The sequence below is a fragment of the Neovison vison genome, chromosome 13 (genome assembly GCF_020171115.1).
Source record: "Neovison vison isolate M4711 chromosome 13, ASM_NN_V1, whole genome shotgun sequence".
In the NCBI taxonomy this organism is placed as follows: domain Eukaryota; kingdom Metazoa; phylum Chordata; class Mammalia; order Carnivora; family Mustelidae; genus Neogale; species Neogale vison.
The window spans coordinates 91,447,809-91,470,766 of NC_058103.1; the positions used below are offsets into that span (position 1 = coordinate 91,447,809).

The following is a 22,958-nucleotide window of genomic DNA, read 5'->3' on the forward strand; positions in this document are numbered from 1 at the left end:
AGATTGTCACAGCTGTAGTCACTCATCCTAAGAGTACAGGAGTTAATGAGAACATTATAGTATAATTAACTGAATGATTGTTATATTCTGGGCATCATTCTAAATTTTTTTACATATACTATTTAATTCATGACTTTGATATCATCCTTCATGGTTTTCTTTCTTTCACATGCCATATGTAATCCATCCAACTCAATTGACTCTATCTTGAAAATGGACCTGGACTCCTCCTATTTCTCACCAAATTCACTTCCAAGCTCCATCATTTCTCTTCTCGTTACTGCATTAGCCTCCTAAGAGGTATATATCCTTAGAACAGCATAGTATAATCTTTTTAAAGTTTTAAGTTATACTTCTGTTCAAGACCCTGTGGTGGTCACTGACTTCACACAGAATAAAAGACACAGTTCTTTGTGGTTTATATGACCCTATGTCATCTTCCTCCTCCCTTGATAACAAGAACTTCAGCTCCCATTACTCTCTGCCTTGTTTGCTCCCACAATGGCCAGCCTTGTTCTTCCACAAACATAAAAGATCCAGGGCCTTGGCTCTAGCTTTTCCTCCTGCCTGGAGCACACCCCTAGTTATACACAGCTAACTGTCCTCTTTTAAGTTGGCTCAACTCTCACCTTCACAGTAAGTCCCATCTTGCCCTTTATCAACAACTAGCTCTTCCGCCTGCCTACTCTTGAATCCTCCCTACTTCCTGAATCCTCTTTTTTTTTTTCATAGTGCGTATTACTTTTTAATGTACTGTATAACATTTTTTAACCTGTATGTTGTCTGCTCTATCTACCCTATATAAACTCCAGGATAATGAGCCTTGTTTTATTTATGGATGTATCCTAAAGAGCCTCAATCAGTGCCTGGTACATGAGAGACATTCAATAAATACTTAGCGAATGAATTTGGAAGCTAGATTTTCTTTCTCCAGGGCCAAAAAGGCTGTTCCGGAAGGAGCCTTCTCTGGCTTCTCAGCTTTTGTACTACGCAAAGGTTCAAACCCCACGGAACTTCAAGGTCAGGGGGCTAGTTCGTTCCATAGAGGACATAGAAGGTCAAAACAAAAACAAAAAACCACTAAACGGTGCAGTTAGTTTTTTGCAGGTGGCTGAGGAAGTAAAGGCAAACTTCCTCTCCCTCTGCACGTTCAAAGTGTTTCAATTTGCAACACAAGTGACTTTGAATATTCTCCTACCGAAACAAATCCACGGCCACCGCACTAGGGCCCGGCGACGCCGACCCTGCCCTTCCCCGAGCAGCTTCAGTGCCCTCACTTAGGTGGTCAGGCCATGCCTAAATAGCAATCTTTTCTGGGCCAGGAGGTCCTTGTCACAGGGACAAGGCGCCGATATGGCGCGTCTTCTCCGGCCAGGCGTCCTGCAGGCAGCCCCAAGGGTCGCCGCGCTGGGCCGCTGACAGGCGGCGAGGCGAACACCCGCGCGAGGCCCCGGTGCGCGTCACGACGGGCCGCGGCGGCGGCTACGGCTACGGCGGCGACTCCCCGGCTCCCGCCCCCGCCCGCCGCACGCACGCGCACTGAGCCCAGCATGAGGGTCGCGGCTCTGATCAGGTAACGCGGCGCCGGAGTGGCCTTCCTCCTCTCCTGCCAGCCTGTCATCTTTTCCTGCTGATTGGTGGGAGCTGCAGCCGGCGCTTTCGGTTGCGCGGAAAAGAGTGTTTTTGCAGGAACCGCGTGTCGGGGCATCCAGCGGCTCCTCCCGGCCACAGGAAGAGGCGGAGTCTTCAGGCCATTGCTTGGCCCGGCGTGTCCCGCCGCCTGGGACTGGCGCTCGTCCTGTGTGCCTGTCCCCGCCTCTCTGTTTTTTCCTGGCCCTCAAACTTGGATTCACAGGGGTACTTTAAAACCCACCCATGTCTGCGTCTCCCGCCAGAACGCTGGTTTCACTACTGTGACATGGCCCAGGGTTGCATTCTTAAAAAGTGTGATGGGCAGTGACCTTTGAGAGCCACGGCTTCACTCAGTTCTCTACAATAGTTCCTTCAGTCTTTCTGCTCGGTCCTTCGGGTCCGCCTTTCTCTCCCGAGGTTGTTAATAGCTCAAGGCCCCTCCCACTTAAGGCCACCCCTGTCTCACCTGATTACGACAAAGGTGTGTTTTACCTCGGGCTCAAGTACAGGAAAAGGGTCTCTTCCCTCGGGGTTAAAATGGAATTGTGTTAGTTTTATCCTAGATCTAATTGCTTTTGCTACAGACACCTTAAGTGCTTTTAGATTGACCTATGGTAACAGTCTATTCCAAAAGAAGTTTTAAATCTATAGTAACGCGTTATATTTAGGTGTCTCAAGTAAGTCCTAAAAAAACTAAAGACAGGTCAGTTTAAATGTTTCCATATGCAATCTGTAAGCTGAAGCAAAAGTAAACTTAGTAACATTAAAAAGGGACTATAGACGCAGTACTTGAATATTTGATGAGGTTTGGACCTGTACAGAGTATCTGAAATACACAACAAACCACATTTTCTTTTGTAAACCCATTGAGTATTTCATACACGTTTTTGTTCAATGTCCTAGTTGATTGATACTGGCTAACAATAGTGACCTATTAAGAACTCTTGATGTAACATTTGAATCCCTTCTGTAGTGATTGGAATATTCCAATTTATTTTACTTCAGTGCCATTTTGGGGACTCTATAACGTCAGACTAATTACTGTTATTCAGTAAATTTCTTCCGTAAAGTAAGTGATTAATCTCTGACCACTGTGGTCTTCATTTGATCAAATAGACAAGAATAAAAAGTAGTTCAGGAAATGAGTAATTCACATCATATGTGATTTGCCTAAAGTTTAGCTGAAGTAAGACACAGCAACTGAAGATTGAGATCTTGGAAGGAAGGATAGAAGATTGCTGTAATCCATTACAGTAAATATTCAGTAATGTGCATATATTACTCTATTATAAAAAAGGAAATTACTTAAAAATGGCAATGTTGGAAAATTCTTGCTAGATTGTAAGAAATATATATAAATGTATAAATGTTAGGAGAATGAATGCTGTAAGTATGAATATATAACAATTTTATATATGAATATGAATGCATACATAATACATACATTTATATGAATATATATTTGAATATATATGAATTTAAACTTAAATACAGTGGATCTATTTGTAATATATCTTGTGTGTGTGTGTATGTGTACTAAAATGAGAGATGGAATATGTTTGTGTGCTCTAAGGAGTAAGTGAAACCAAGATTCTCACAATATCTTTAGAACATAAAGAACATTGTTCTCCTTATACACAAAAGATTGAATTAGTCAGTTTTATAGTTGAATGACAGCTTGAAGACTAGCTAAACCATTCTCTAGTTTTATAATGAAGCATGTACCCAGGCACATTGAGTAACTGCTTAGTATACCAGAGTTGGGAACTAAAATTTCGATCTTTTTTATAGGACTTCTCACCTAACATGCTTATGTACTTTGTAATATTCTGAATGTGAGTAAGTTACTCAGCATTCCTTAAACCTTTTGTTCTTAAAATCTTTGCTGGACACTAGTGTTCCATAGAACACAGTTTGGGAAATAACTGTGTTTTTTTGTTTGTTTGGTTGGTTTTTTGGGTTTTGTTTTGTTTTTTAGATTTTATTCATTTATTTGAGAGAGAGAGAGCAGGAGCAGGGGCACAGGCAGAAACAGACTCTCAGCTGAGCAGGGAGCCTGATGCTCGGTTTGATCCTAATACCGTGGGATCATGACCTGAGTCAGAGGCAGGCAGATGCTTAACTGACTGAGCTACCCAGGTGCACCTGGGAAATACAGTTTTAAAACCATGTTTGAAATTTTAGCAAATTTTCAAGTGAATTATAAAGCTGAGTTCTGATTGTAGATGATGCCCTTTAATCTTTAGTATTCTAAAGAATTGTAATTGTGGTTGTATACCTGTTCATCTTTGATGTTCTAAATAGTCTAAAGAATTAGCCAAATCTTTTTGTCTTGAGAAAATTGAGCAGTGAAGTTCAATAGGGGAAGTTGTGGAAGATATAATAATGGAATATCAGAGTCTGAGAAAAGGGAGAATAATGTATAATTTTACTGTGCCTCTTAAGGTCTCCCCATGAGAAGTTCTGAACAGTAGTTAATGATTTGATATAGTAGAAGCAGATAAATGTTGGGAACTAAAATATAAGGCAAAAGGACTAGCTTCTAGGACGAACAGTCTCTTTAAAAGTTTCTTGGGCTGGGGATGCCTGGGTGGCTCAGTTGGTTAAGCAGCTGCCTTTGGCTCAGGTCATGATCCCAGCGTCCTGGGATCGAGTCCCACATCGGGCTCCTTGCTCGGCAGGGAGCCTGCTTCTCCCTCTGCCTCTGCCTGCCTCTCTGTCTGCCTGTGCTCGCTCGCTCTCCCTCTCTCTCTGACAAATAAATAAATAAAATCTTTAAAAAAAAAAAGTTTCTTGGGCTGTGAATATATCTATTTCCTGTAGATACACTTGCAGATTTTAGGCAAAAATTAGAAAGAAAGGGAAGGGGGAGTGGGAAGAGAGGCAGTGATAAGAAAGGAAGAAATATGTATAGTGAGAAGCAATACAGTTTAAACCAAAATAGAGGTTGCTATTCAACCTTGTTATGGATGAACTTGTCATAAAGGTTGCCATTGACATAAAGGTTGTCATTCAGCCTTGTTATAGATGAAACTACTTGTCTTGACTAAGTTATATGCCCCTGCTTTCAGTAGATATGGGTCCTAGAATTTACAAGTTCTTTCAATCTGTTTATCAGCTCTAACGCTCAAGCATACCCTGCCAGCATCTGGATAGTGATGGCTAAAGTACTAATGGTACTGATGTTTAAGTTCATCAGTGTATTTTAGCATTTTGTTTTCTATCTCTCCAGAATGTGAACCCACCCAGTACATCAAACTTTGTCATTAGATTGGATCTCAAATCTTTAATTAGACCCTTTAGTTGGTGATGGTGGCAAATTGTTAGATTTCTGACAGGAGAACAGAATAGATCTTTTTCTATTTTTCCATAGAGAATTTCATCTGAGGAATATATATAATAGCTCTTTAGCTAGATTGTAAAATGAAATCATTTTTAAAAAATTTTTGAAGCCCTTTGTATATAAAGGAAAGCCACTATTATAAACCAAGGTTACTGTATTTTGTTGAGAGTGATCTTTGATAATGGCACATAATTTCATAAGCCCTTATGAATAGTAGCCTTAGACATTCAGATTCATTTGCTCAGTTTTCTTATGTGATGGAAATTACTTGTGTTTTTTTGTATCTTAATTGTATAGCAGCCTCTCAAGTATTCAGAAAAGTTGAGTAAATATATTTTGATATCTAATGATTCTATGTTTAATAATGGTCAGTAACCTGATATTTATCTTTTTATTTCTTTTTTAGTGGTGGGAAGGATAGCTGTTATAATATGATGCAGTGCATTGCTGCTGGGCATCAGATTGTTGCTTTAGCAAATCTGAGACCAGCTGAAAACCAAGGTAAGTGTATACCTTTAATAGGAAGTTCTCTAAAGGACTGGAACTCCAACTTCATAATTGCATTCTATTGTGTACAGCATGCAAAGACAAAAATAGAACTAATATATATTTAGCACCTAATTAGATGCTAGGTTCTATGCTAAATGTTTTTAATTACATGTCCTTGATCTTCATAAGAACTCCTAGAGAGCTTTATTAGACAAGGATACTGAGACTCACAGTTTTATAAATTTGTCCAAGGTAAATAGCTAGATCAAACTTGCAGAGCTGAGACTTGAACCCTTGAATCTTCAGTGTGTACTGTTGTTCCTCCATAAAACTCCCAAGTGTTTTGACCAACACACAGATAAATAAGATACAACCTCTAGGAGCTTGAGAAGTAAGACATATATTGATAAATGATCCATCTTAGATGTAAGCTAAACATGTAAGACTTGAGAGAGGCATAAAGCAACACATTTCTGCTTTTTATTTGCCTGTGATAACAAGGACATCCACAGATAATTCACAGACCTCATTTTAGCTGTGTTTCTCAGTTTTCTTCCCCATGAAATTTCCTTTATCAGAAAGTTGGTTTTCCCTGTGTCCTTGTCGGTGTCCAAGTTTCCTCTGTGGGTAAGGACATGAGTCTAATGGATTAAAAGGCCACCCTAATGATCTCATTTTAACTAATTACATCTGCAGTGAGACCAGTTCCCAGTGAGAACACAATTTGAACAATGGATGTTAGGATTCAACCTTCAGTAATTTCTTTTATTTTTTGAGATCTGACTGACACAGCATTATATTAATTTTAGCTGTACAAGTTAATGATTTGGTATTTGTGTATATTGCAAAATGATTACCGCAAGAAGATTAGTTAACATCTATTGCCACATCTGGGTGTTTTTTTTCCCCCCAATTAGAATTTAAATAAAAGAAAAATATACACCAATTTGTGTTTTATACTGTTCTATTATACCCATATAACTATAGATACTATCTGTTAAGTACAATAGGGAGAGATTAACATTTGTCTGACTTTATTTAAACTGCTTCTCCACATGGCTCTTCTAGTAAGATCTTTTTATCATCCCCTTTACTCAGCTTTTTTCAAGACCATGCTTTTGCTCTATTGTTATTTTAGGATGAATTAAATGAGTAGTATATGTGAAAACACTAATTAGAGTTCCTGGCATGAAGTAAGCATCCAGTAAATTTAGTTGAATCTGAATCTAGTGCTAAATATGTCCCTTTTTTCTTTCTTCCTTCCTTCCTTCCTCAAGGCTGCCAGTCTGTTGAATTTTTGTTTTTATATCATTTTACAGTTGTTGTCGATCTATTTGGTCTTTGACTTTTATCCCCAAATAGATTGCTTTTAAGATTCTTGAGAGGAAGGTCATATCTTCTATGTTTCTTTTCTGTATCTTCTATGTTTTAATTGCACCTCAGCACTTGGGACAGCTCTGTGCCTCTGGTAGGCATTTACTCTGTTACTGGTGGACAGATGAATAATGACCTAACTAGAATTAGGCCTGGAAGAGCAAGCAGGTATTTCAGTCAGATACTTGAAATTTCTTTCCTTCACATTTTAAGACCCAAGTAATGCTGAAAGTGATGTGGGAAGACAGAGGTTAGAAATATTTTATAGGAAGAGAAAATGGGTCTTATAGAGGGTCATGGGGAAACACATACTCTAGGATTTTGCACTAGGATTGCAATGATGAATAATAATAGCATTTTAGAAATGTGTGGAAAATGACCTTTTTTTCTGACTTTAAATGATAAAGAGAAAACTTTTTGACTAAGGGTGAGTGGGAACATATTGGAACTTCTGTATTGTAAAAGAAGAAGCAGAATTTTGTTGTAGACTTACTTTCTATTATCAAAAGGAAGAAATTCCCTTACTCCTTGTAGCTAATTGGGCAAGTGGGTTTTTTAAGCTTTCTGTTTGGGAGGTCTTGATATTTAAAAGGCAGAAGTTTGTATCATATATAATACATACAATGATATAATTTTCCTTCCTGGAGTTTCGATCTTGTCTTAAGCTTTTCTACTTGAATTATTATAGTGACTTTGTACTGAATCATTAATGTATAATCTTCCATGTCTCATGGTTCACTGGCAGGATGGGTAAAATGATAAACAAAGTGTATCTCTAAATTATACCTCAGAATGGTGTGGAGACATTTACTTAGAATACTGTTAGTGAGGAAAAAATTCAATAGTAAATGGAATTAAAATCTTATGAAGTAAAGGCTGGAAAATCAGCTGAAACTGTAGTAATTGTAGTGGAAGAGAATAGATGGTTGTGGGTTAGTAGATGGAAAGGGTTTAGCTAATCTTGATTTAAAGTCAGCAGGAAGTTGGTGGATCGTTGAATGTTTCATTGATTGACTTTTTCCCCTGTCCCCCAAACATGTTGCAAAAGAAATCTTAATAAGGAATAACTGGTAGAGAGGACTCCAGTATAAAACTTGTTAGAGTGAATTCATGGCACGGGGTTTTCAATGGGTAGTCTGAAAAGGAATTTATTCCCATCAATGGGGATAATGTGAACTTGTCTTAAAATTCACAAAACCATCTCTTTATGTAGTAGGAACTTTTGTGGCATGTTAATTGAGGTGCTTCAGGCAACAGGGGAGCCTTTTGGTTTTATCTGATCTCATAGCATTGTTGCAATGTAGGTTCCATTAATACAAGTTACATTGTGGTTAGGACTAAATGGAGCCTTAAAGGAAAATTGTTTTCTAGGTTTTTGAAGTCAGTAAAATGTTGTTGTTGTTCTTTTAAGATTTATTATTTATCAGAGAGAGAGTGAGAGAGAGGTAAAGAGTGAGAGCACAAGCACATGAGCAGGGGCAGGGGTGGGGGGTTGGGAATTGGGAGAGGGAGAGAGAGAATCCCAAGTAGACTCCCCATTGAGCACTGAGCACTGAGTCAGACAGGGGGCTCAAGACTGAGAGTGACAGGAGCTGAAATCAAGAGTCAGATGCTCAACCCACTGAACCACCCAAGCACCCCAGTCAGTAAAATGTTGTAATTATTAGCTGACATCAGGAGGTTTCTTGCTCAAAAACTCAGAATTCTTTAAATATATAAATTCAGTTGCATCAATATACTTTAAAACTAATACATTTATAGATCCAGTCTAAGTCTGAGATGAGATTAAGCTGAAAGGTTTTTAGGTGACTTTGGCTATATCTCTACTTCCTACTGTGGCCAGGAATAGACAGTTACATAATAATAATGCAAGTACATGGGAGCCAGTATGATGTGTGAGTTGCGTTCAGACCTGATGGAGGGAATGGGTGAAATAGATGAATTAGGTTAAGAGATACAGATATATTTATCAGATCGGGTTGTAAAGCACAACATAGGGAATATAGTTAATAATATTGTAATAATGTTACATGGTGGCAGATGGTGACTATGTTTATTACACACCTGAAATTAATACAACATTGTATGTGAATTATACTTCAATAATAAATTAAAAAAAAAAGAAAATGCTTTTCTTCAAAATTATATTAATGGTTGCATAGTATTTCATTATGTGAATACACAATAGTTTTAGTGTATTGTGAATAATGCTATGATGAATATTTGCAAATAATATTTTGTACATTCATGATTCTTTTTACTAAAAAGTAAATGTATAAGATCAAAAAGTTTGTTCCATTATATTTGTCAGTTTATTTGTATCATCAAAAAGTCTGATGTAACTCATTTATTTTACCTATATCAGTATTTGTGGACTCTTGTGACAACCATGATTGTGTTATTGCTTAGCTTAAGTTATGTTTCTGTACTCATATTTAACTAACAATATTGAATTTTGTTTTCTTTTCTAAGATAGACAATTTTATTTAAAATATATTACAAAACTTATGGCTCCACCTGAGATATGGTAACTTTTTATTATTTTTATTGGGATATATAACATATAATTGGTATATATAACATACTAGTTTCAGGTACACAATGTAATAATTCAGTATTTGTTTAAACTACAAAGTGATTACCACAACACATCAGCTTACCATCCATCACCACACAGTTGACCACCTTCACCCATTTTGCCCATCCTCCTTCAATTTCTTTTCCCTCTGATAACCACAAATCTGTTCTCTTTATCTGTATGATTTTGTTTTTGTTTTTTGTTTTTTTCTTTTAAATTCAACATGTGAGTGAAGTCATTTAATATTTTTCTTTCTCTATCTGACTTTATTCCACTTAGCATAATACCCTTGTATGTAGCAGTATATATGCCACATCTTCTATATCCATTTGTCCACTGATAGAAACTTATATTATTTCTATATCCTGGCAATTGCAAATAATGCTGCAGTGAACATGAGGGTGCATGTATCTTTTTGAAACATTTTTGTTTTCTTTGGATAAATACCCAGAGGTAATTGCTGGATCATATGGTAGTGGTAGTTTTAATTTTTTGAGTGATCTCCATACTCTTTTTCCATATTGGCTGTATCAGTTTACATTCCCACTGATAGTGTAGAAGGATTCCCTTTTCTCCACATCCTCTCCAACGCTTGTCATTTTTTATCTTTTTGATAATTGCCATTCTAGGCAGTATTCAGTGGTCATTGTGGTTTTGATTTGCAATTCTCTCATAATTAGTGATGTTTAACATATTTTCATGTGCCATTTGGTCATCTCTATTCTTCCTTGGAAAAATGTCTGTTTAGATTCTCTGACCATTTTTATTTGGATTGTTTCGGTTGTTTTGTTTTGCTCTCAAGCTGTATACATTTTTTTTACATATTTTGACTATTAACCTCTTATTGGGTATATGATTTGCAAATATTTTCTTCCATTCAGCAGGTTCCTTTTTCATTTTGTTGATAGTTTCTTTTGCTGGGTAGAAGCTTTTTAGATTGGTTTGGTCCCATTTGCTAAGTTTTACTTTTGGAATCAAATCCAAAAATTCAATGCCAAAACCAATGTCAGAGAACCTACCATCTGTGTTTTCTTGTAGAACTATTGTGGTTTCAGGTCTTTCATATATATATATATTTTTTTTAAGATTTTATTTATTTATTTGACAGACAGAGATCACAAGCAGGCAGACAGGCAGGCAGAGAGAGGGAGAGGAGGAAGCAGGCTCCCCGCAGAGCAGAGAGCCCGATGCGGGACTCGATCCCAGGACCCCGAGATCATGACCTGAGCCGAAGGCAGCGGCTTAACCCACTGAGCCACCCAGGCGCCCCTCTATTTTTAATTCTAATTTTTTCGAGTCTTTAATCTATTTTGAATTCTTTTTGTATATGATATATGTAGTTTCATTCTTTTGAAAGTGGCTGTCCAGCTTTCTCAGTACCATTTATTGAAGAGATTATCCCTTCCACAGTGTGTATTCTTGGCTCCTACTTTGTAGTAAAGTAATTTACCATATATTGTGGATTTATTTATGGGATCACTATTCTTTTCCCCTTATCTATGTGTTTGTTTTTATGCCAATACCATATTGTTTTGGTTATTATAGCTCTGTAGAACAGTTTGAAGTCAAGGAGCTTGACACCTCCTTGTTTGCTCTTCTTTCTCCAGATTGGCCATTCAGGGTCTTTTTGTGGTTGCATGTAAGTTTTAAAATTATTTGGTCTAGTTCTGTGAAAATGTCATGGGAATTTTGATAGATATTGCATTGAATCTATAGATTGTTTTGGGTAGTATGGACATCTTAACAATGTTAGTTTTTCCAACCCACAAGTATGGAATATCTTTGCATTTATTTGTGTCCTCTTCAGTTTCTTTCACAAATATTTTATTGTTTTCAGTATGCAGGACTTTTACCTCCTTGGTGAGATTCATTTCTAGGTATTTTATTCTTTCTGATGCAATTGTAAATGGAATTATTTTCTTAATTTCTCTTTGGTGGTTTGTCATTAGTGTATAAAAATGTGACAGACTTCTGTATACTGATTTTGTATCCTGCAACTTTTCTGAATTCATTCATTAGTTCTAATATTTTTGTGGAGTCCGTAGGGTTTTTTCTATATAGTATCATGTCATCTGCAATTGTGACAGTTCTTCCTAATGTGGACTTTTAAAAGTCTTGCTTAATTGCTGTGTCCAGGGCTTCCAGGACTATGTTGAATAAAAGCAATGAGAGTGATAGGGTGCCTGGGTGGCTCAGTCAGTTAAGCATCCAACTCTTGATTTTGGCTCAGGGCATGATCTCATAAGTTGTAGGATCAAAACTCGTGTTGAGCCCTGTGCTCAGTGTGGAGTCTGCTTGAGATTCTGTTGCTGCTCCTCTCTCCACTCACGCTCTCTCTCTCAAATACATAAAATCTTTTTTAAAAAAAGTGATGAGAATGGTCTCATCCAATCCTCGAGGAAAAGCTTTCAACTTCTCACCATCGAGTATGATGCTAGCTGTGGTCTTGTCATATATAGCCTTTATTATGTTGAGGTACATTCCCTCTATATCCATTTTGCTGAGAATTTTTATTATAATGGATGCCAAATTTTGTCAAATGTTTTTTCTACACTGTTGAGGTGATCATATGATTTTTAGCCTTCATTTGCTAATGTGGTGCCTCTGTTAATTAATCTGCAGATGTTAAACCATCTTATTACTTTGGAGTAAATCTCACTTGATCATAGTGTATGTTCCTTTTAATATATTGTATTTAATATATTACTGAATTCAGGATGAGAATTTTTGTGTCTATGTTCATTAGGGATATTTGGCTGTTATTTTCTTGTTTTGTGGTATTCTGCTCTGGTTTGTTATCAGTGTAAAGCTGGCCTTGTAAAATGAGTTTGGAAGTATTCTTGAGGTTTTTTTTTTTTTTTTTTTTTGGAGGAATTTGAGAAGGATAAGTATAGAACCTTTTTTTTTTTAGTTTGGTAGAGTTCACCAGTGAAACCATTTGGTCTTATGTTATTTTTTGTTTTTGATTCCAGATTCAGTCTCCTTACTAGTTATCAGTCTCTTCATATTTTCAATTTCTTCATGATTTAGTTTTGGAAGACCATATGTTTCTAAAAACATTCATTCTACATTGCCCAATTGGCATATAATTGTTCTTAGTAACTCCTATGGTCCTTTGTATTTCTGTGGTATTAGTTGTAACGTGTCCTCTTTCATTTCTGATTTTATTTATTCAAAGTCCTCTTATTTTCTTCCTGAATCTAGATGATTTGTCAATTTTGTTTATCTTTTCCAAGAACCAGCTCTTAATTTCATTGATCTTTTCTTTTGTCTTATTAGTCTCTACTTCATTTATTTCTGCTATACTCTGTGTTGTTTCCTTACTTCTAACTTTGGGCTTTGTTTATTCTTTTTCTAGTTTCTTAGATGTTAAGTTAAATTGTGCATTTGAGATTTGTCTTGTTTCTTGAGGTAGGTCTGTATTGCTATGAACTATCCTCTAATAACTGCCTTTGCTGCATCCCATAGATGTTGGATTGTTTTAATTCCATTTTCATTTGTCTCAAGGTATTTTTTGACTTCCCCTTTGATTTCTTTATTGATGCATTAGTTCAGTAGCATGTTGTTTAATCTCCACATACTTGTGATCTTTCCAGTTTTCTTCTGGTAATTGATTTCTAGTTTTCATACCATTTCTAGTTTTCATACCATTAGAGAAGATGCTTGATATTATTTCAGACTTCTTAAATTTATTGAGTTTTTTTCTGGTCTAACATGAGATCTATCCTGGAGAAAGTCCCATGTGCATTTGAGAAGAATCTATGTATTCCGCTGCTTTTGGATAGGGTGTTCTTTATAAATCTATCAAGTTCATCTGGTCTTGTGTCATTCATTTAAGGCTTATATTTCCTTGTTGATTTTTCTCTCTGGATGATCAATTTATTGCTGTAAGTAGGGGTATTAAAGTTCTCTATTATTATTGTATTACTGTTCATTTCTCTTTTTAGTCTAGTAATATTCGATCTGGTAATATTTATATAATTAGGTTCTTCATTTACAAATTTTACATCTTTTTGGATTGATCCTTTTATCATTATATGATGCTTTTTGTCTTTTGTTACTGTCTTTGTTTTAAAGTCTGTTTTGTCAGCTTTATTTCCATTTGTATGGAATATCTTTTCCATTCCCTTTATTTCCTTCTTTTGTGTGTCCTTAATCTAAAGTTAGTCTCTTTTAGGCAAAAGAGATGAGCCTTGTGATTTGCCTTTTTTTTTTTTTTTAAATAAATCCTTTCAGTTACATTGTGCCTTTTGATTGGAAAATGTAGTCCCTTTACATTTAAAGTTATTATTGATAGGTATATAACATTGCCATTTTGTTAAGTTTCCTGCTTTTTTTTGTAGTTTCTCTCTGTTAATTTCTTCTTTTCTTGCTGTCTTCCCTTGTGGTTTAATGCCTTTTTTTTTTTAGCATTATGTTTAGGTTCCTTTCTTATTATCTTTTGTGTATTTACTATAGATTTTTGGTTTTTGGTTGCCATGAGTTTCCTATATGCCTAACAGTCTATATATAGCAGTCTGTTTTATGTTGATAGCAACTTTAATCTGAATGCATTTTAAAAGCTATGTTCCCTCCCCTACACTCTGTGTTTTTAATATTATATTGGATATCTTTTAATCTTGTATATCCCTAAACTGACTATTATAGTTAATGTTTCTACTTTTGCTCTTCAGCCTTTATGTTGATTTTATAAATGGCTAATTCACTCTCTTTACTATATATTTGCCTTAACCCATTAGATTTTTACTTGCATATGTGTTCTCGTTATTAGATAGTGCCTTTTCATTATACCCTAAAGAAGTCCATTTAAAGTTTCTTATAACCCAGTTTAATGGTGGTAAACTCCTTTAGTTTTTCTTGTCTGGAAAAATCATTATCTCTCCTTCAATTCTGACTGATAATTTTGCTAGGTAGATTATTATTGGTTGGAGGTTTTGTTTTGCTTTGCTTTGTTTATTTTGTTTTGTTTTCTTTTCCCTTTCAGCACTTTAAGTATATTTTGATACTATTTTCTGGCCTGCAAAGTTTCTGCTGAAAAATCAGGTGATAGTGTTATGGGGGGGAGGGGGTGTTCCCTTTGTATGTAACTAGTTTATTTTCTTACTACCTTTTCTTTTTTAAAAGATTTATTTATTTATCTATTTATTTATTTGCCAGAGAGAGAGAAACAGCGAGAGAAGGAACACAAGCAAGGGGAGGGGGAGAGGGAGAAGCAGGCTTTCCTCTGAGTAGGGAACCTGTAGAGCTCGATCCAAGGAACCTGGGATCATGACCTGTGCTGAAGTCAGATGCTTAAGGACTGAGCCACCCAAATGCCCCTTCTTACTGATTTTAATATTCTCTCTTTATCTTTACCTTTTGATATTTTAATTATAATGTGTCTTGGTATGCATTTTGGGGGATTCATCTTATTTGGAACTCTCTTTGCTTTCTGGACTTGGATGTCTGTTTCCTCAGGTTAGGGAAGTTTTTAGCCATTATTTCTTCAATAAGCTTTCTGCTTCTTTCTCTTTTCTCCTTCTGGGACCTCAGTAATATGAATGTTATTACCCTTAATGTTGTCTTATAAGTCATTTTAACCATCTTCACTTATTTTTTTTTTCTTTTTACTGCTCTTTTTGGGTGAGTTCCATTGCTTTGTCTTGCAGCTCACTGATCACTTTTTCTACTTCTTCTAGTCTGCTATTAAACTCCTGTAGTGTATTTTTCGGTTCAGTTTTTGTATTCTTTAGCTCTGTGACTTCTGTTTGGTAGTTTCTTATATTTTCTGTCTCATTGTTGAAGTTTCACTGCGCTCATCCGTTCTTCTTTTGAATTCAGTGAACATCTTTATAAATACTGCTTTGAACTCTTTATCAGGTAAATTATTTAACTCCGCTTCATTAAGATGTTTTTCTGATGTTTTTTCTTATTCTTTCAATTGGAACATATTCCTCTGTTTCTTCATTTTGCTTTACTCTCTTTGTTTGCTCTATTATTAGATGAAACAGATACTCTTCTAGTCTTAAAGGAGTGGACTTCTATAGGAGATGAACTTGTTGTTCAACTTTGCCCTAGCTCTTGGTTGTCTCTTAAATTTTTGTGATTGTCTAAATAGACTTATTTATTTTTGATAGGTCCCCATTGTTGAAGGTGTGCCAAGATCTGTCAGTGTTCCAAATAGAGTGATCTTAATCAAGACCTAGTTTCTGGACTCTAGATCCTCAGGCAGCAGCTTTTGAAGAATGCAAATATATACATTTCTGTGGGACCAGAAGAGTAAACTCTGCTGCCAGACCGGGAGACCTGGATGTGTCCCTTGGGCAACAGTTACAAAAAGCAGGGCTTCTGACAAGTGTATAAGCTTCTTTCTGGGAGGTAGTAGTGACTGTGACAAGGCCATGTTGGGGCTCAAAGAAGGCAGGGCTCATCTCCCTGCCTGTGGTCCCTGAGAGCACCTCTATAATCTCTCAATATGTGACTAACATGAAGCCTGTCCCTCAGGTTGAAGCTCCAGGACAGGTAGATGGGCCGTTTTCACAGGCAGACTTGAGATGAGTTCAGTCTGCTGTCTGTGCAGTGCTGTGGGTTTGGTAACCTGTGCAGAACTGTCTCTCTGGTTGTGGGGCCCAGAAACAGAAGCCCCTTTGGCTACCGGGTTGCAGTGATCAAGGGGTGTCCCTTGTGTGGACTGTGCTTGGTGGCCAGCTTTAGTCAGGCTGCAGGAGAGTGCTGAGGGTGAGCTGTTCATGGTTTTGGTGACGCAGGGGGAAGAGCGCTGGGTGTAGAGCATACTCTTGGCTTTAGCAAGATGTGGGAGGAGCACTGGGGTAGGACATGCCCACAGCTTTGGCAATGCAGGAAAAGGAGGTAGGGTTCACCTGTGGATTTATCAGGGCCAGGAAAGTGCCCTGAGGGTGGGGCATGCCCATAACTTTACCCACATAGGAGAAAAGTATTGGGAGCCAGACACCTGCACTTGCCACCAGTACTAGCAAGGTAAAGAGAGATGGAGAGTGGGAAAATGGTGCTCTCCATCTCCAAAGAAAGTCCTCATTTTTCTCTCTCCCTTCAAAGTCACTTTAACATTAGATAAATCTTCATATAATCCAGTCGTTTCTCAAACTGCTGACTTTGTGCTGGGTCCTGGGAGGAGTGAGTCATTGCACAAGCTCCTCAAAATGAACATCTCAAATCCCTGCAGTCTCCCAGTCCTCCTGGGTGTATGCCTCACTGGTTTTCAAAGCCAGATATTTTCGGGGCCTTGTCTTTCCTGTGCAGGTCCTACAGGGTTGAGGTGTCAGACTGCATAAACCTTTCACTCCTCAGAGAGAAGCTTCAGTATTGTAAGCTCCCTCCTTGTTGTAGATCACTGCTGGGTTTGGGGTGAGATCGAGTCTGCTTCTGCCACCTTGATGTGGCCCTTTTATCCCTTGTGAAGGGAGCTATTCAGCTAGAATTCACGGGGAATTATTCCATACATAACTATAGTTCTGGTATGTCTGAGGAAGGAGTTGAGTTCAGGGTCTTTTCATGCAGCTGTCTTGGACTGCCTCCTAATTTATATATATATGTGTAGATATACATATATATATATATATAATTTTACTTATTTATTTGACAGAGAGAGATCACAAGTAGGCAGAGAGGCAGGCAGAGAGAGAGGGAGGAAGCAGGCTCCCTGCTGAGCAGAGATCCCAATGCGGGGTTCGATCCCAAGGCCCTGAGATCATGACCTGAGCTGAAGGCAGAGGCTTTAATACACTGAGCCACCCAGGTGCCCTCCCATAATTTATATATTTTTGTATGTCTTGTTGAAATACTGAATATAAAATATATCAAAAGCATGTGATTTATGTATTTGTCAAGGTTTTTTTTCCTAAACTCTAGATGACTTTGTAAATAACCTTGAATGATTTGAGAAACATTTATGTAATAAAATCTTTAATCAAATAAACTAATTAAAACTTATTGGCTATATTATTCTCTTTAAACATTGTATGTAGTTTTAAAAATTTATATGTATTTGTAATTAGCAATACAGATGACTAGAGCTGATGTGAGGTAGATGCAGCTATGGACAAATGTGCAACTCTACCCCTTTATTTCACTTAGTAAATGCAGAGAGATAGATAGTGTAGTAAGTGTCCAAGCAGTAAAACTCAGATGGACTTTCAAATCTCTTTTCTTTTTCATTCTGTTTTACTGATTATTTCCACTTTCATTGTTGCAGTGGGGGCAGATGAACTGGATAGCTACATGTATCAGACAGTGGGTCATCATGCTGTTGATTTGTATGCAGAAGCAATGGGTCTTCCTCTCTACCGCCGCACCATAAGAGGAAGGAGTGTGGATACAGGACGAGTGTATACCAAATGCGAAGGTGATGAGGTCGAAGATCTCTATGAGCTTTTGAAACTTGTTAAGGTATGCCCAGTGACCAAATACATTAACTGAATTACTTAGTAATAGATAACAACTGTTAGTGGCCCAACTATTCTTTGAAAAGGTATTTTATCTTTTTGGATAGAAAAGAAAACTTATTATGCCTTTATATTAAATACTATTTAAAAACAAAACTTTTGTTATTGTTTGGCATTCAGGATTGTCAGATGATATTTAATTAAGTTTTCCTTAGGATTTTGTAGCTGGTCATCTTTTCATGATTTTTTTTTCTGGGCAAATACTTATTGAATGTATACTATGTGTGTGGTATATAGTTCTAGACACTGGAGATGTGTCTAGAACAATGAACAGATCAGACAAAGCCCTGTTCTGCTGTAGCTTACTTTCCAGTGGAAGCAGATGGACAATAGACAGACAAGCAAATCATCCACTTGGTGTATTATGGACAAGAATGATAAGAAGTGATGACAAGGGGTGGTCAAGCAAGACCTTTCTGGTATGGTGAAATTTAAATAGACCTAATGAAAGCAAGAGACTGAGCCTTGCTTTAAATCTAGTAAGAGAGTTATGAATTAAATACTTATGTCCTGGGGCACCTGGGTGGCTCAGTTGGTTAAGTGCCTACCTTCAGCTCAGGTCATGATCTTGGAGTCCCAGGATCAAGCCCCATATCAGGCTCCCTGCTCAGCAGTGGGTCTGCATCTCCCACTGTTCCTCATCTGCTCATCCTTTCACTCTCCCCCTCTTGCTCAAGTAAATAAAACTCTTGAAAGAAAATAAATAAATAAATAAATAAATACTTAAGCCCCAGCACATAGAGTTTAGCAACCATTATGCATTGATTGTTAATTTTTCCAAACAGAAAATTTAGGAGAGAAAACCTGGGACTCATATATCTAATATATACTATATTCATTATATGTTAATTCATGGAGATTATTTTATATTAAGCCATTATCTTTTCATTCTCATTGATAGTTAACTATTTGATTACATTTTGTATTCTTAATATGAAGTGTTTTTCAGTAAGCTGTAGTCAGTTCATACATGGCATATTTAATGAAAAAGGGACTGTTGTCCCTATTTCATTAGACAAGCTGATGTTTCCTGCTTGTCTTAGCATATTTTCACCAAAGAAAGGAAGATTTCTGTCCTTTCTACCAAGAGGCATTGCATTTTATTTTTCTCATTCTTCATAGAAGCTCAGCTTTTCAGAAGTTATATTATGAACTAATGTCATGAAAATTTGCTGGTGTCAAATAGCTACTTCCGTGTTATACTTAAAATTTGATACTGATCAAAGCTTAATACCAATTAAGGATTTTAATTAAGAAAAATATATGAAGCACTTAAATTCTTTCAAATTTTGCTTAATTAAAATATATCTCATTTTGTATGTCAGAACATTTTCATTTTTATTTACCCTTTAAAAAAACACTGATAGGGAAAATTTTTGGAATAATGCCATAATTTACTGTTTAGTTGTAGATAGTATAAGAAATATATATTTTTCAAAGGAAATTACAGGGAGCTCCTTTCTTTCCTGTGGGAAGATACATATTAATAACAACTATTTTGCTTATTAAACAAGGGAGAAAGGCATAAAAATTTCCACTTAAATGGTGTTCTCTGTATAAATAAGATCTTGACACTGTTCACTTTAAGGTGTGAAATACTGAGGTACAAAGTCTACATTTTTAAAATTTCTTTTTCAGGGTACAAAGAAATTGGGTAATAAGTTTTTAGCATAAACCAGTATTACAAAATGGTGGGATTCACATGAGAAGTAATTGGATTGCTTAAAAATCACTAATAACTGATAACTTTAGAGAAGCTATGTGATAATAACAGCCTTCCAAGAAAGGGAAAGATAATAAATTACTAATCAATTTAATTAAAAATGGGCAGATTAGTAGTAATTAAGAAGAAATTTCCCTTTTGATCCATGCTGTCTTTGGAGAAATGGATGCTTTCCCATTATCTTTATAGTAACCGTCAGTTATGACATAAATTAATGCTAATGTTAAATCTTGACAACTGCTTTGGAAGTTCGTACATGATAATTATAACTATAGTTGAAAGAGATGTTATCAAGTTGTCGGGGACTAAATAGTTCCTTCTTTTTCTGTATAGAAATATTAGTTTTACTATAGGATATTTTAAGGCTATAAATATTGGAAATATATTGCTTTTGTAGAAGATATTGTATAACCAGACTTTTATAGTTTAATCCATTTATGAAGCACTCATATAAGGATTCCAATAGAGGTCTTACATATTCTAACGAATAATTGAGTAATTGTGGAAAAAAATGAATCTAGAAAAGCTATAATTCTTCAAGTTAGTGTTTACTCATTCTAAGAAAAAGATGGAATTGCATTTTTTAATCTTTGAATATTAATGAGCATTGGAAGCATTTAGACTCATTTTCATTATAAACATTTATTTGTAACAGGTTGCAGTTTTGTGACTTTTATATGTAAGTCAATCTTTCGTTCTTATATCTCTTTTTTCCACAAAATACTAGAACTAATTTTTGAATAGGAGATGTTTCTTTTTGCAAAGTATATAATTGACTAATTGCTGAAAAAAAGTCACAATGACTTGGAAGAATTTGGAGTTAAGTTTCCTAACTATTTTGTAGAAGTATTGAAAACTACTAGAAATGTAATAAGCCTTTATATCTCATGGATGACCAGGTGATTATAACAAGTAGATACAAATGTATATTTCAAGGTTACAAGATAACGTGGTTTTCATAAGCTAAGCTTTTTTTTTCTTTAGAATTTATTTAATATTAAAATTTCTCCATGGTTTTCATCTGGATTAATTTGGCATATAGATAACTTGGGTTTTTTCCTGGTAATTTTCAAATTCTTTGTGTTTTCTTTTTAAGTCATAGGAGAAATATAATTGTTACTGAAGGATACATTTAAACACCATATCCCGCTGGAGAATATATTTAAGGATTAACATATTCATTCTTTCTCCAGTGTTTTGGAGGCCCTTCTTACTGTTTCTGATATTATTCCCTCTCTTCAGAGTCCATCTTTAAGAAACTTCCATTGAGAGGGTAGTTTGAAATCCTTACATTTTGATAGCGTTCCTTTTCTGCCCTCACATTTGATGGATACATTGGTTAAACTTAAAATTTTAGATTGAAAAATAATTTTTCCTTAAACCATTGAAGATACTGCTTCATGGTCTGCTAGCATTTTGCTGATGAGAGTTTTGCGGCTGATATGATTTTTGTTCTTTTTAGCTGAGTCTTTTTCCTCCCTGTTAACTTTTATGATTGTGCCTTTATGGTTGGTGTACAGAAATGTCACAACAATGCATTGGATATTGAACGTTGTTTCTCTAGTATCCCTTCTGAAGCTTCCTATTGAGTGGCAGCATGTCCCTGTCTTCTTCCCCATAAGGACCATTCAGAGTTGGTATTAATCCAGGGGAAGCCAGTCACAATATGGCATTCTCCTGACTATAGCGATTAGATCGGTGATGGCCTTGTTAACTTATGTGTATCAAATAGAATGAAGCCTAGGATGGTGAATGGTTGGCAGAAGATAAACACTTTCCCCAGTACAGAAGAATGTGTGGGTGTAAGACCTTGAACTGCTATGGCTTTTGTTTCTAGGTGGATAAAAACCTGATGTCAAATCTGACACAAAAAATAGCAGAGCCAATAGGATTGCAGTTTGAGGATGGCTCTGTGAAATCCTCTTCTTTTATTTGTTTGATAATTTGCCCTCCTGATTCTCCCTATTCTCTTTTTCTGGTATTCTTACTGATCAGATATTAGACATCCTAGATTGAATCTTCATGTCTCTTATCTTTTCTCACATTATTTCCTACACTTATGTTGTTTTGTTGTACATTACGTAAGATTATTTTTAAAATTCCCTACTTTCTTAACAGGCATATTTTTGGTATTCAGTAACTTTACTTGTTTATTGATAATTTCATTTTTATAATAGCTAGTTTCTCTTTCTGTAGATGTAATATCCTTATATCCCTCTTAAAATACAAATTAATTTTAAACACTGTCCTTTGCTTCCTAAAATATTAATGTTTTCTTTAGGGTTCTTTTCTCTTATTTTTTCTCTTTCATGTCGTAGTCTTTTCTCAACTGTTTTGGTTACTTATTCATATCTAGTATCTAAAAATAAGGCAAGAGCACAGATGACTGAACATTTTTTTTTTAAAGATTTTATTTATTTATTTGACAGACAGATCACAAGTAGGCAAGAGGCAGGCAGAGAGAGAGGAGGAAGCAGGCTCCCCACTGAGCAGAGAGCCCAATGCGGGGCTCGATCCCAGGACCCTGAGATCATGACCTGAGCCGAAGGCAGAGGCTTTAACCCACTGAGCCACCCAGGTGCCCCGATGACTGAACATTTTTGATTTTAGAGTTTTTCAGCCCCACATCTCACACTTGTTATGTCTGGAGTTCAGGATAATGTAGCCTAGTTTGTTTTCTTCTTTGGCTTTCTTCTCTTCAATGCAAATAGTGGGTTACAGCTTCTTATGCTGATTTGTCAGTCATTGTTTCTTCTTGATCAGCTGACTCAAGAAATTTATGGAAATCCTTTTGACACCTGCCTGCCCCACATTCCCTTTGTTTTCTAGAGGTTACACCTTTGTTTTCATTTTAATGAACTCTCTTCATCCAGAAATCTGTGTTAATTTCTTTCTAATGGAATGCACTTAATATTCTTCCCAAAGTCGAATATTCACTTTCAGTCTTCCTCTTCTAATCCTTGCTACTTTTTTCCTCTCATATTCTTTTTCTCATTAGGCATTTTATCTTGCTATCTATGATCTTAAATTGCTTAATTGACACTTTCATTGTAATTTGAATACAAAAATAAATGAGTAGTTGTCTTTTAAATTTTTTTTATTTTTTTTTAAGATTTTATCTATTCATTTGAGACAGAGAGATATGGAGAGATAGAACATGAGCAGGGGGAGGGGCAAAAGAAGAGAGAGCAGCAGACTCCCAGCTGAGCAGGGAGCTGGATACCGGCTTGATCCCAGGACCTGGAGATCATGACCTGAGCCAAAAGCAGATGCCCAACCATCTGAGTCACTGAGGTGCCCCTGTCTTTGTTTTTTTAAATAGAAAGTTTGCTGTTGATAGAAAGGTTTATAAATAAC

The 22,958-nt window shown here is 36.3% G+C and overlaps 1 protein-coding gene across 2 annotated transcripts in view; it reads left to right on the forward strand.

Annotated features, from left to right (window-relative positions):
• Positions 1-1,516: 1,516 nt before the first annotated feature.
• Positions 1,517-22,958, forward strand: part of DPH6 (diphthamine biosynthesis 6) — a 175,955-nt gene continuing 154,513 nt past the window's right edge. For both annotated transcript variants that reach the window (XM_044230901.1, XM_044230903.1), the window contains exons 1-3: positions 1,517-1,573; positions 5,382-5,476; positions 17,629-17,822. In XM_044230901.1, the coding sequence (XP_044086836.1) occupies positions 1,551-1,573; positions 5,382-5,476; positions 17,629-17,822 (312 nt within the window). In that variant the 5' untranslated portion in view covers positions 1,517-1,550. The remainder of the gene's footprint in view (positions 1,574-5,381; positions 5,477-17,628; positions 17,823-22,958) is intronic.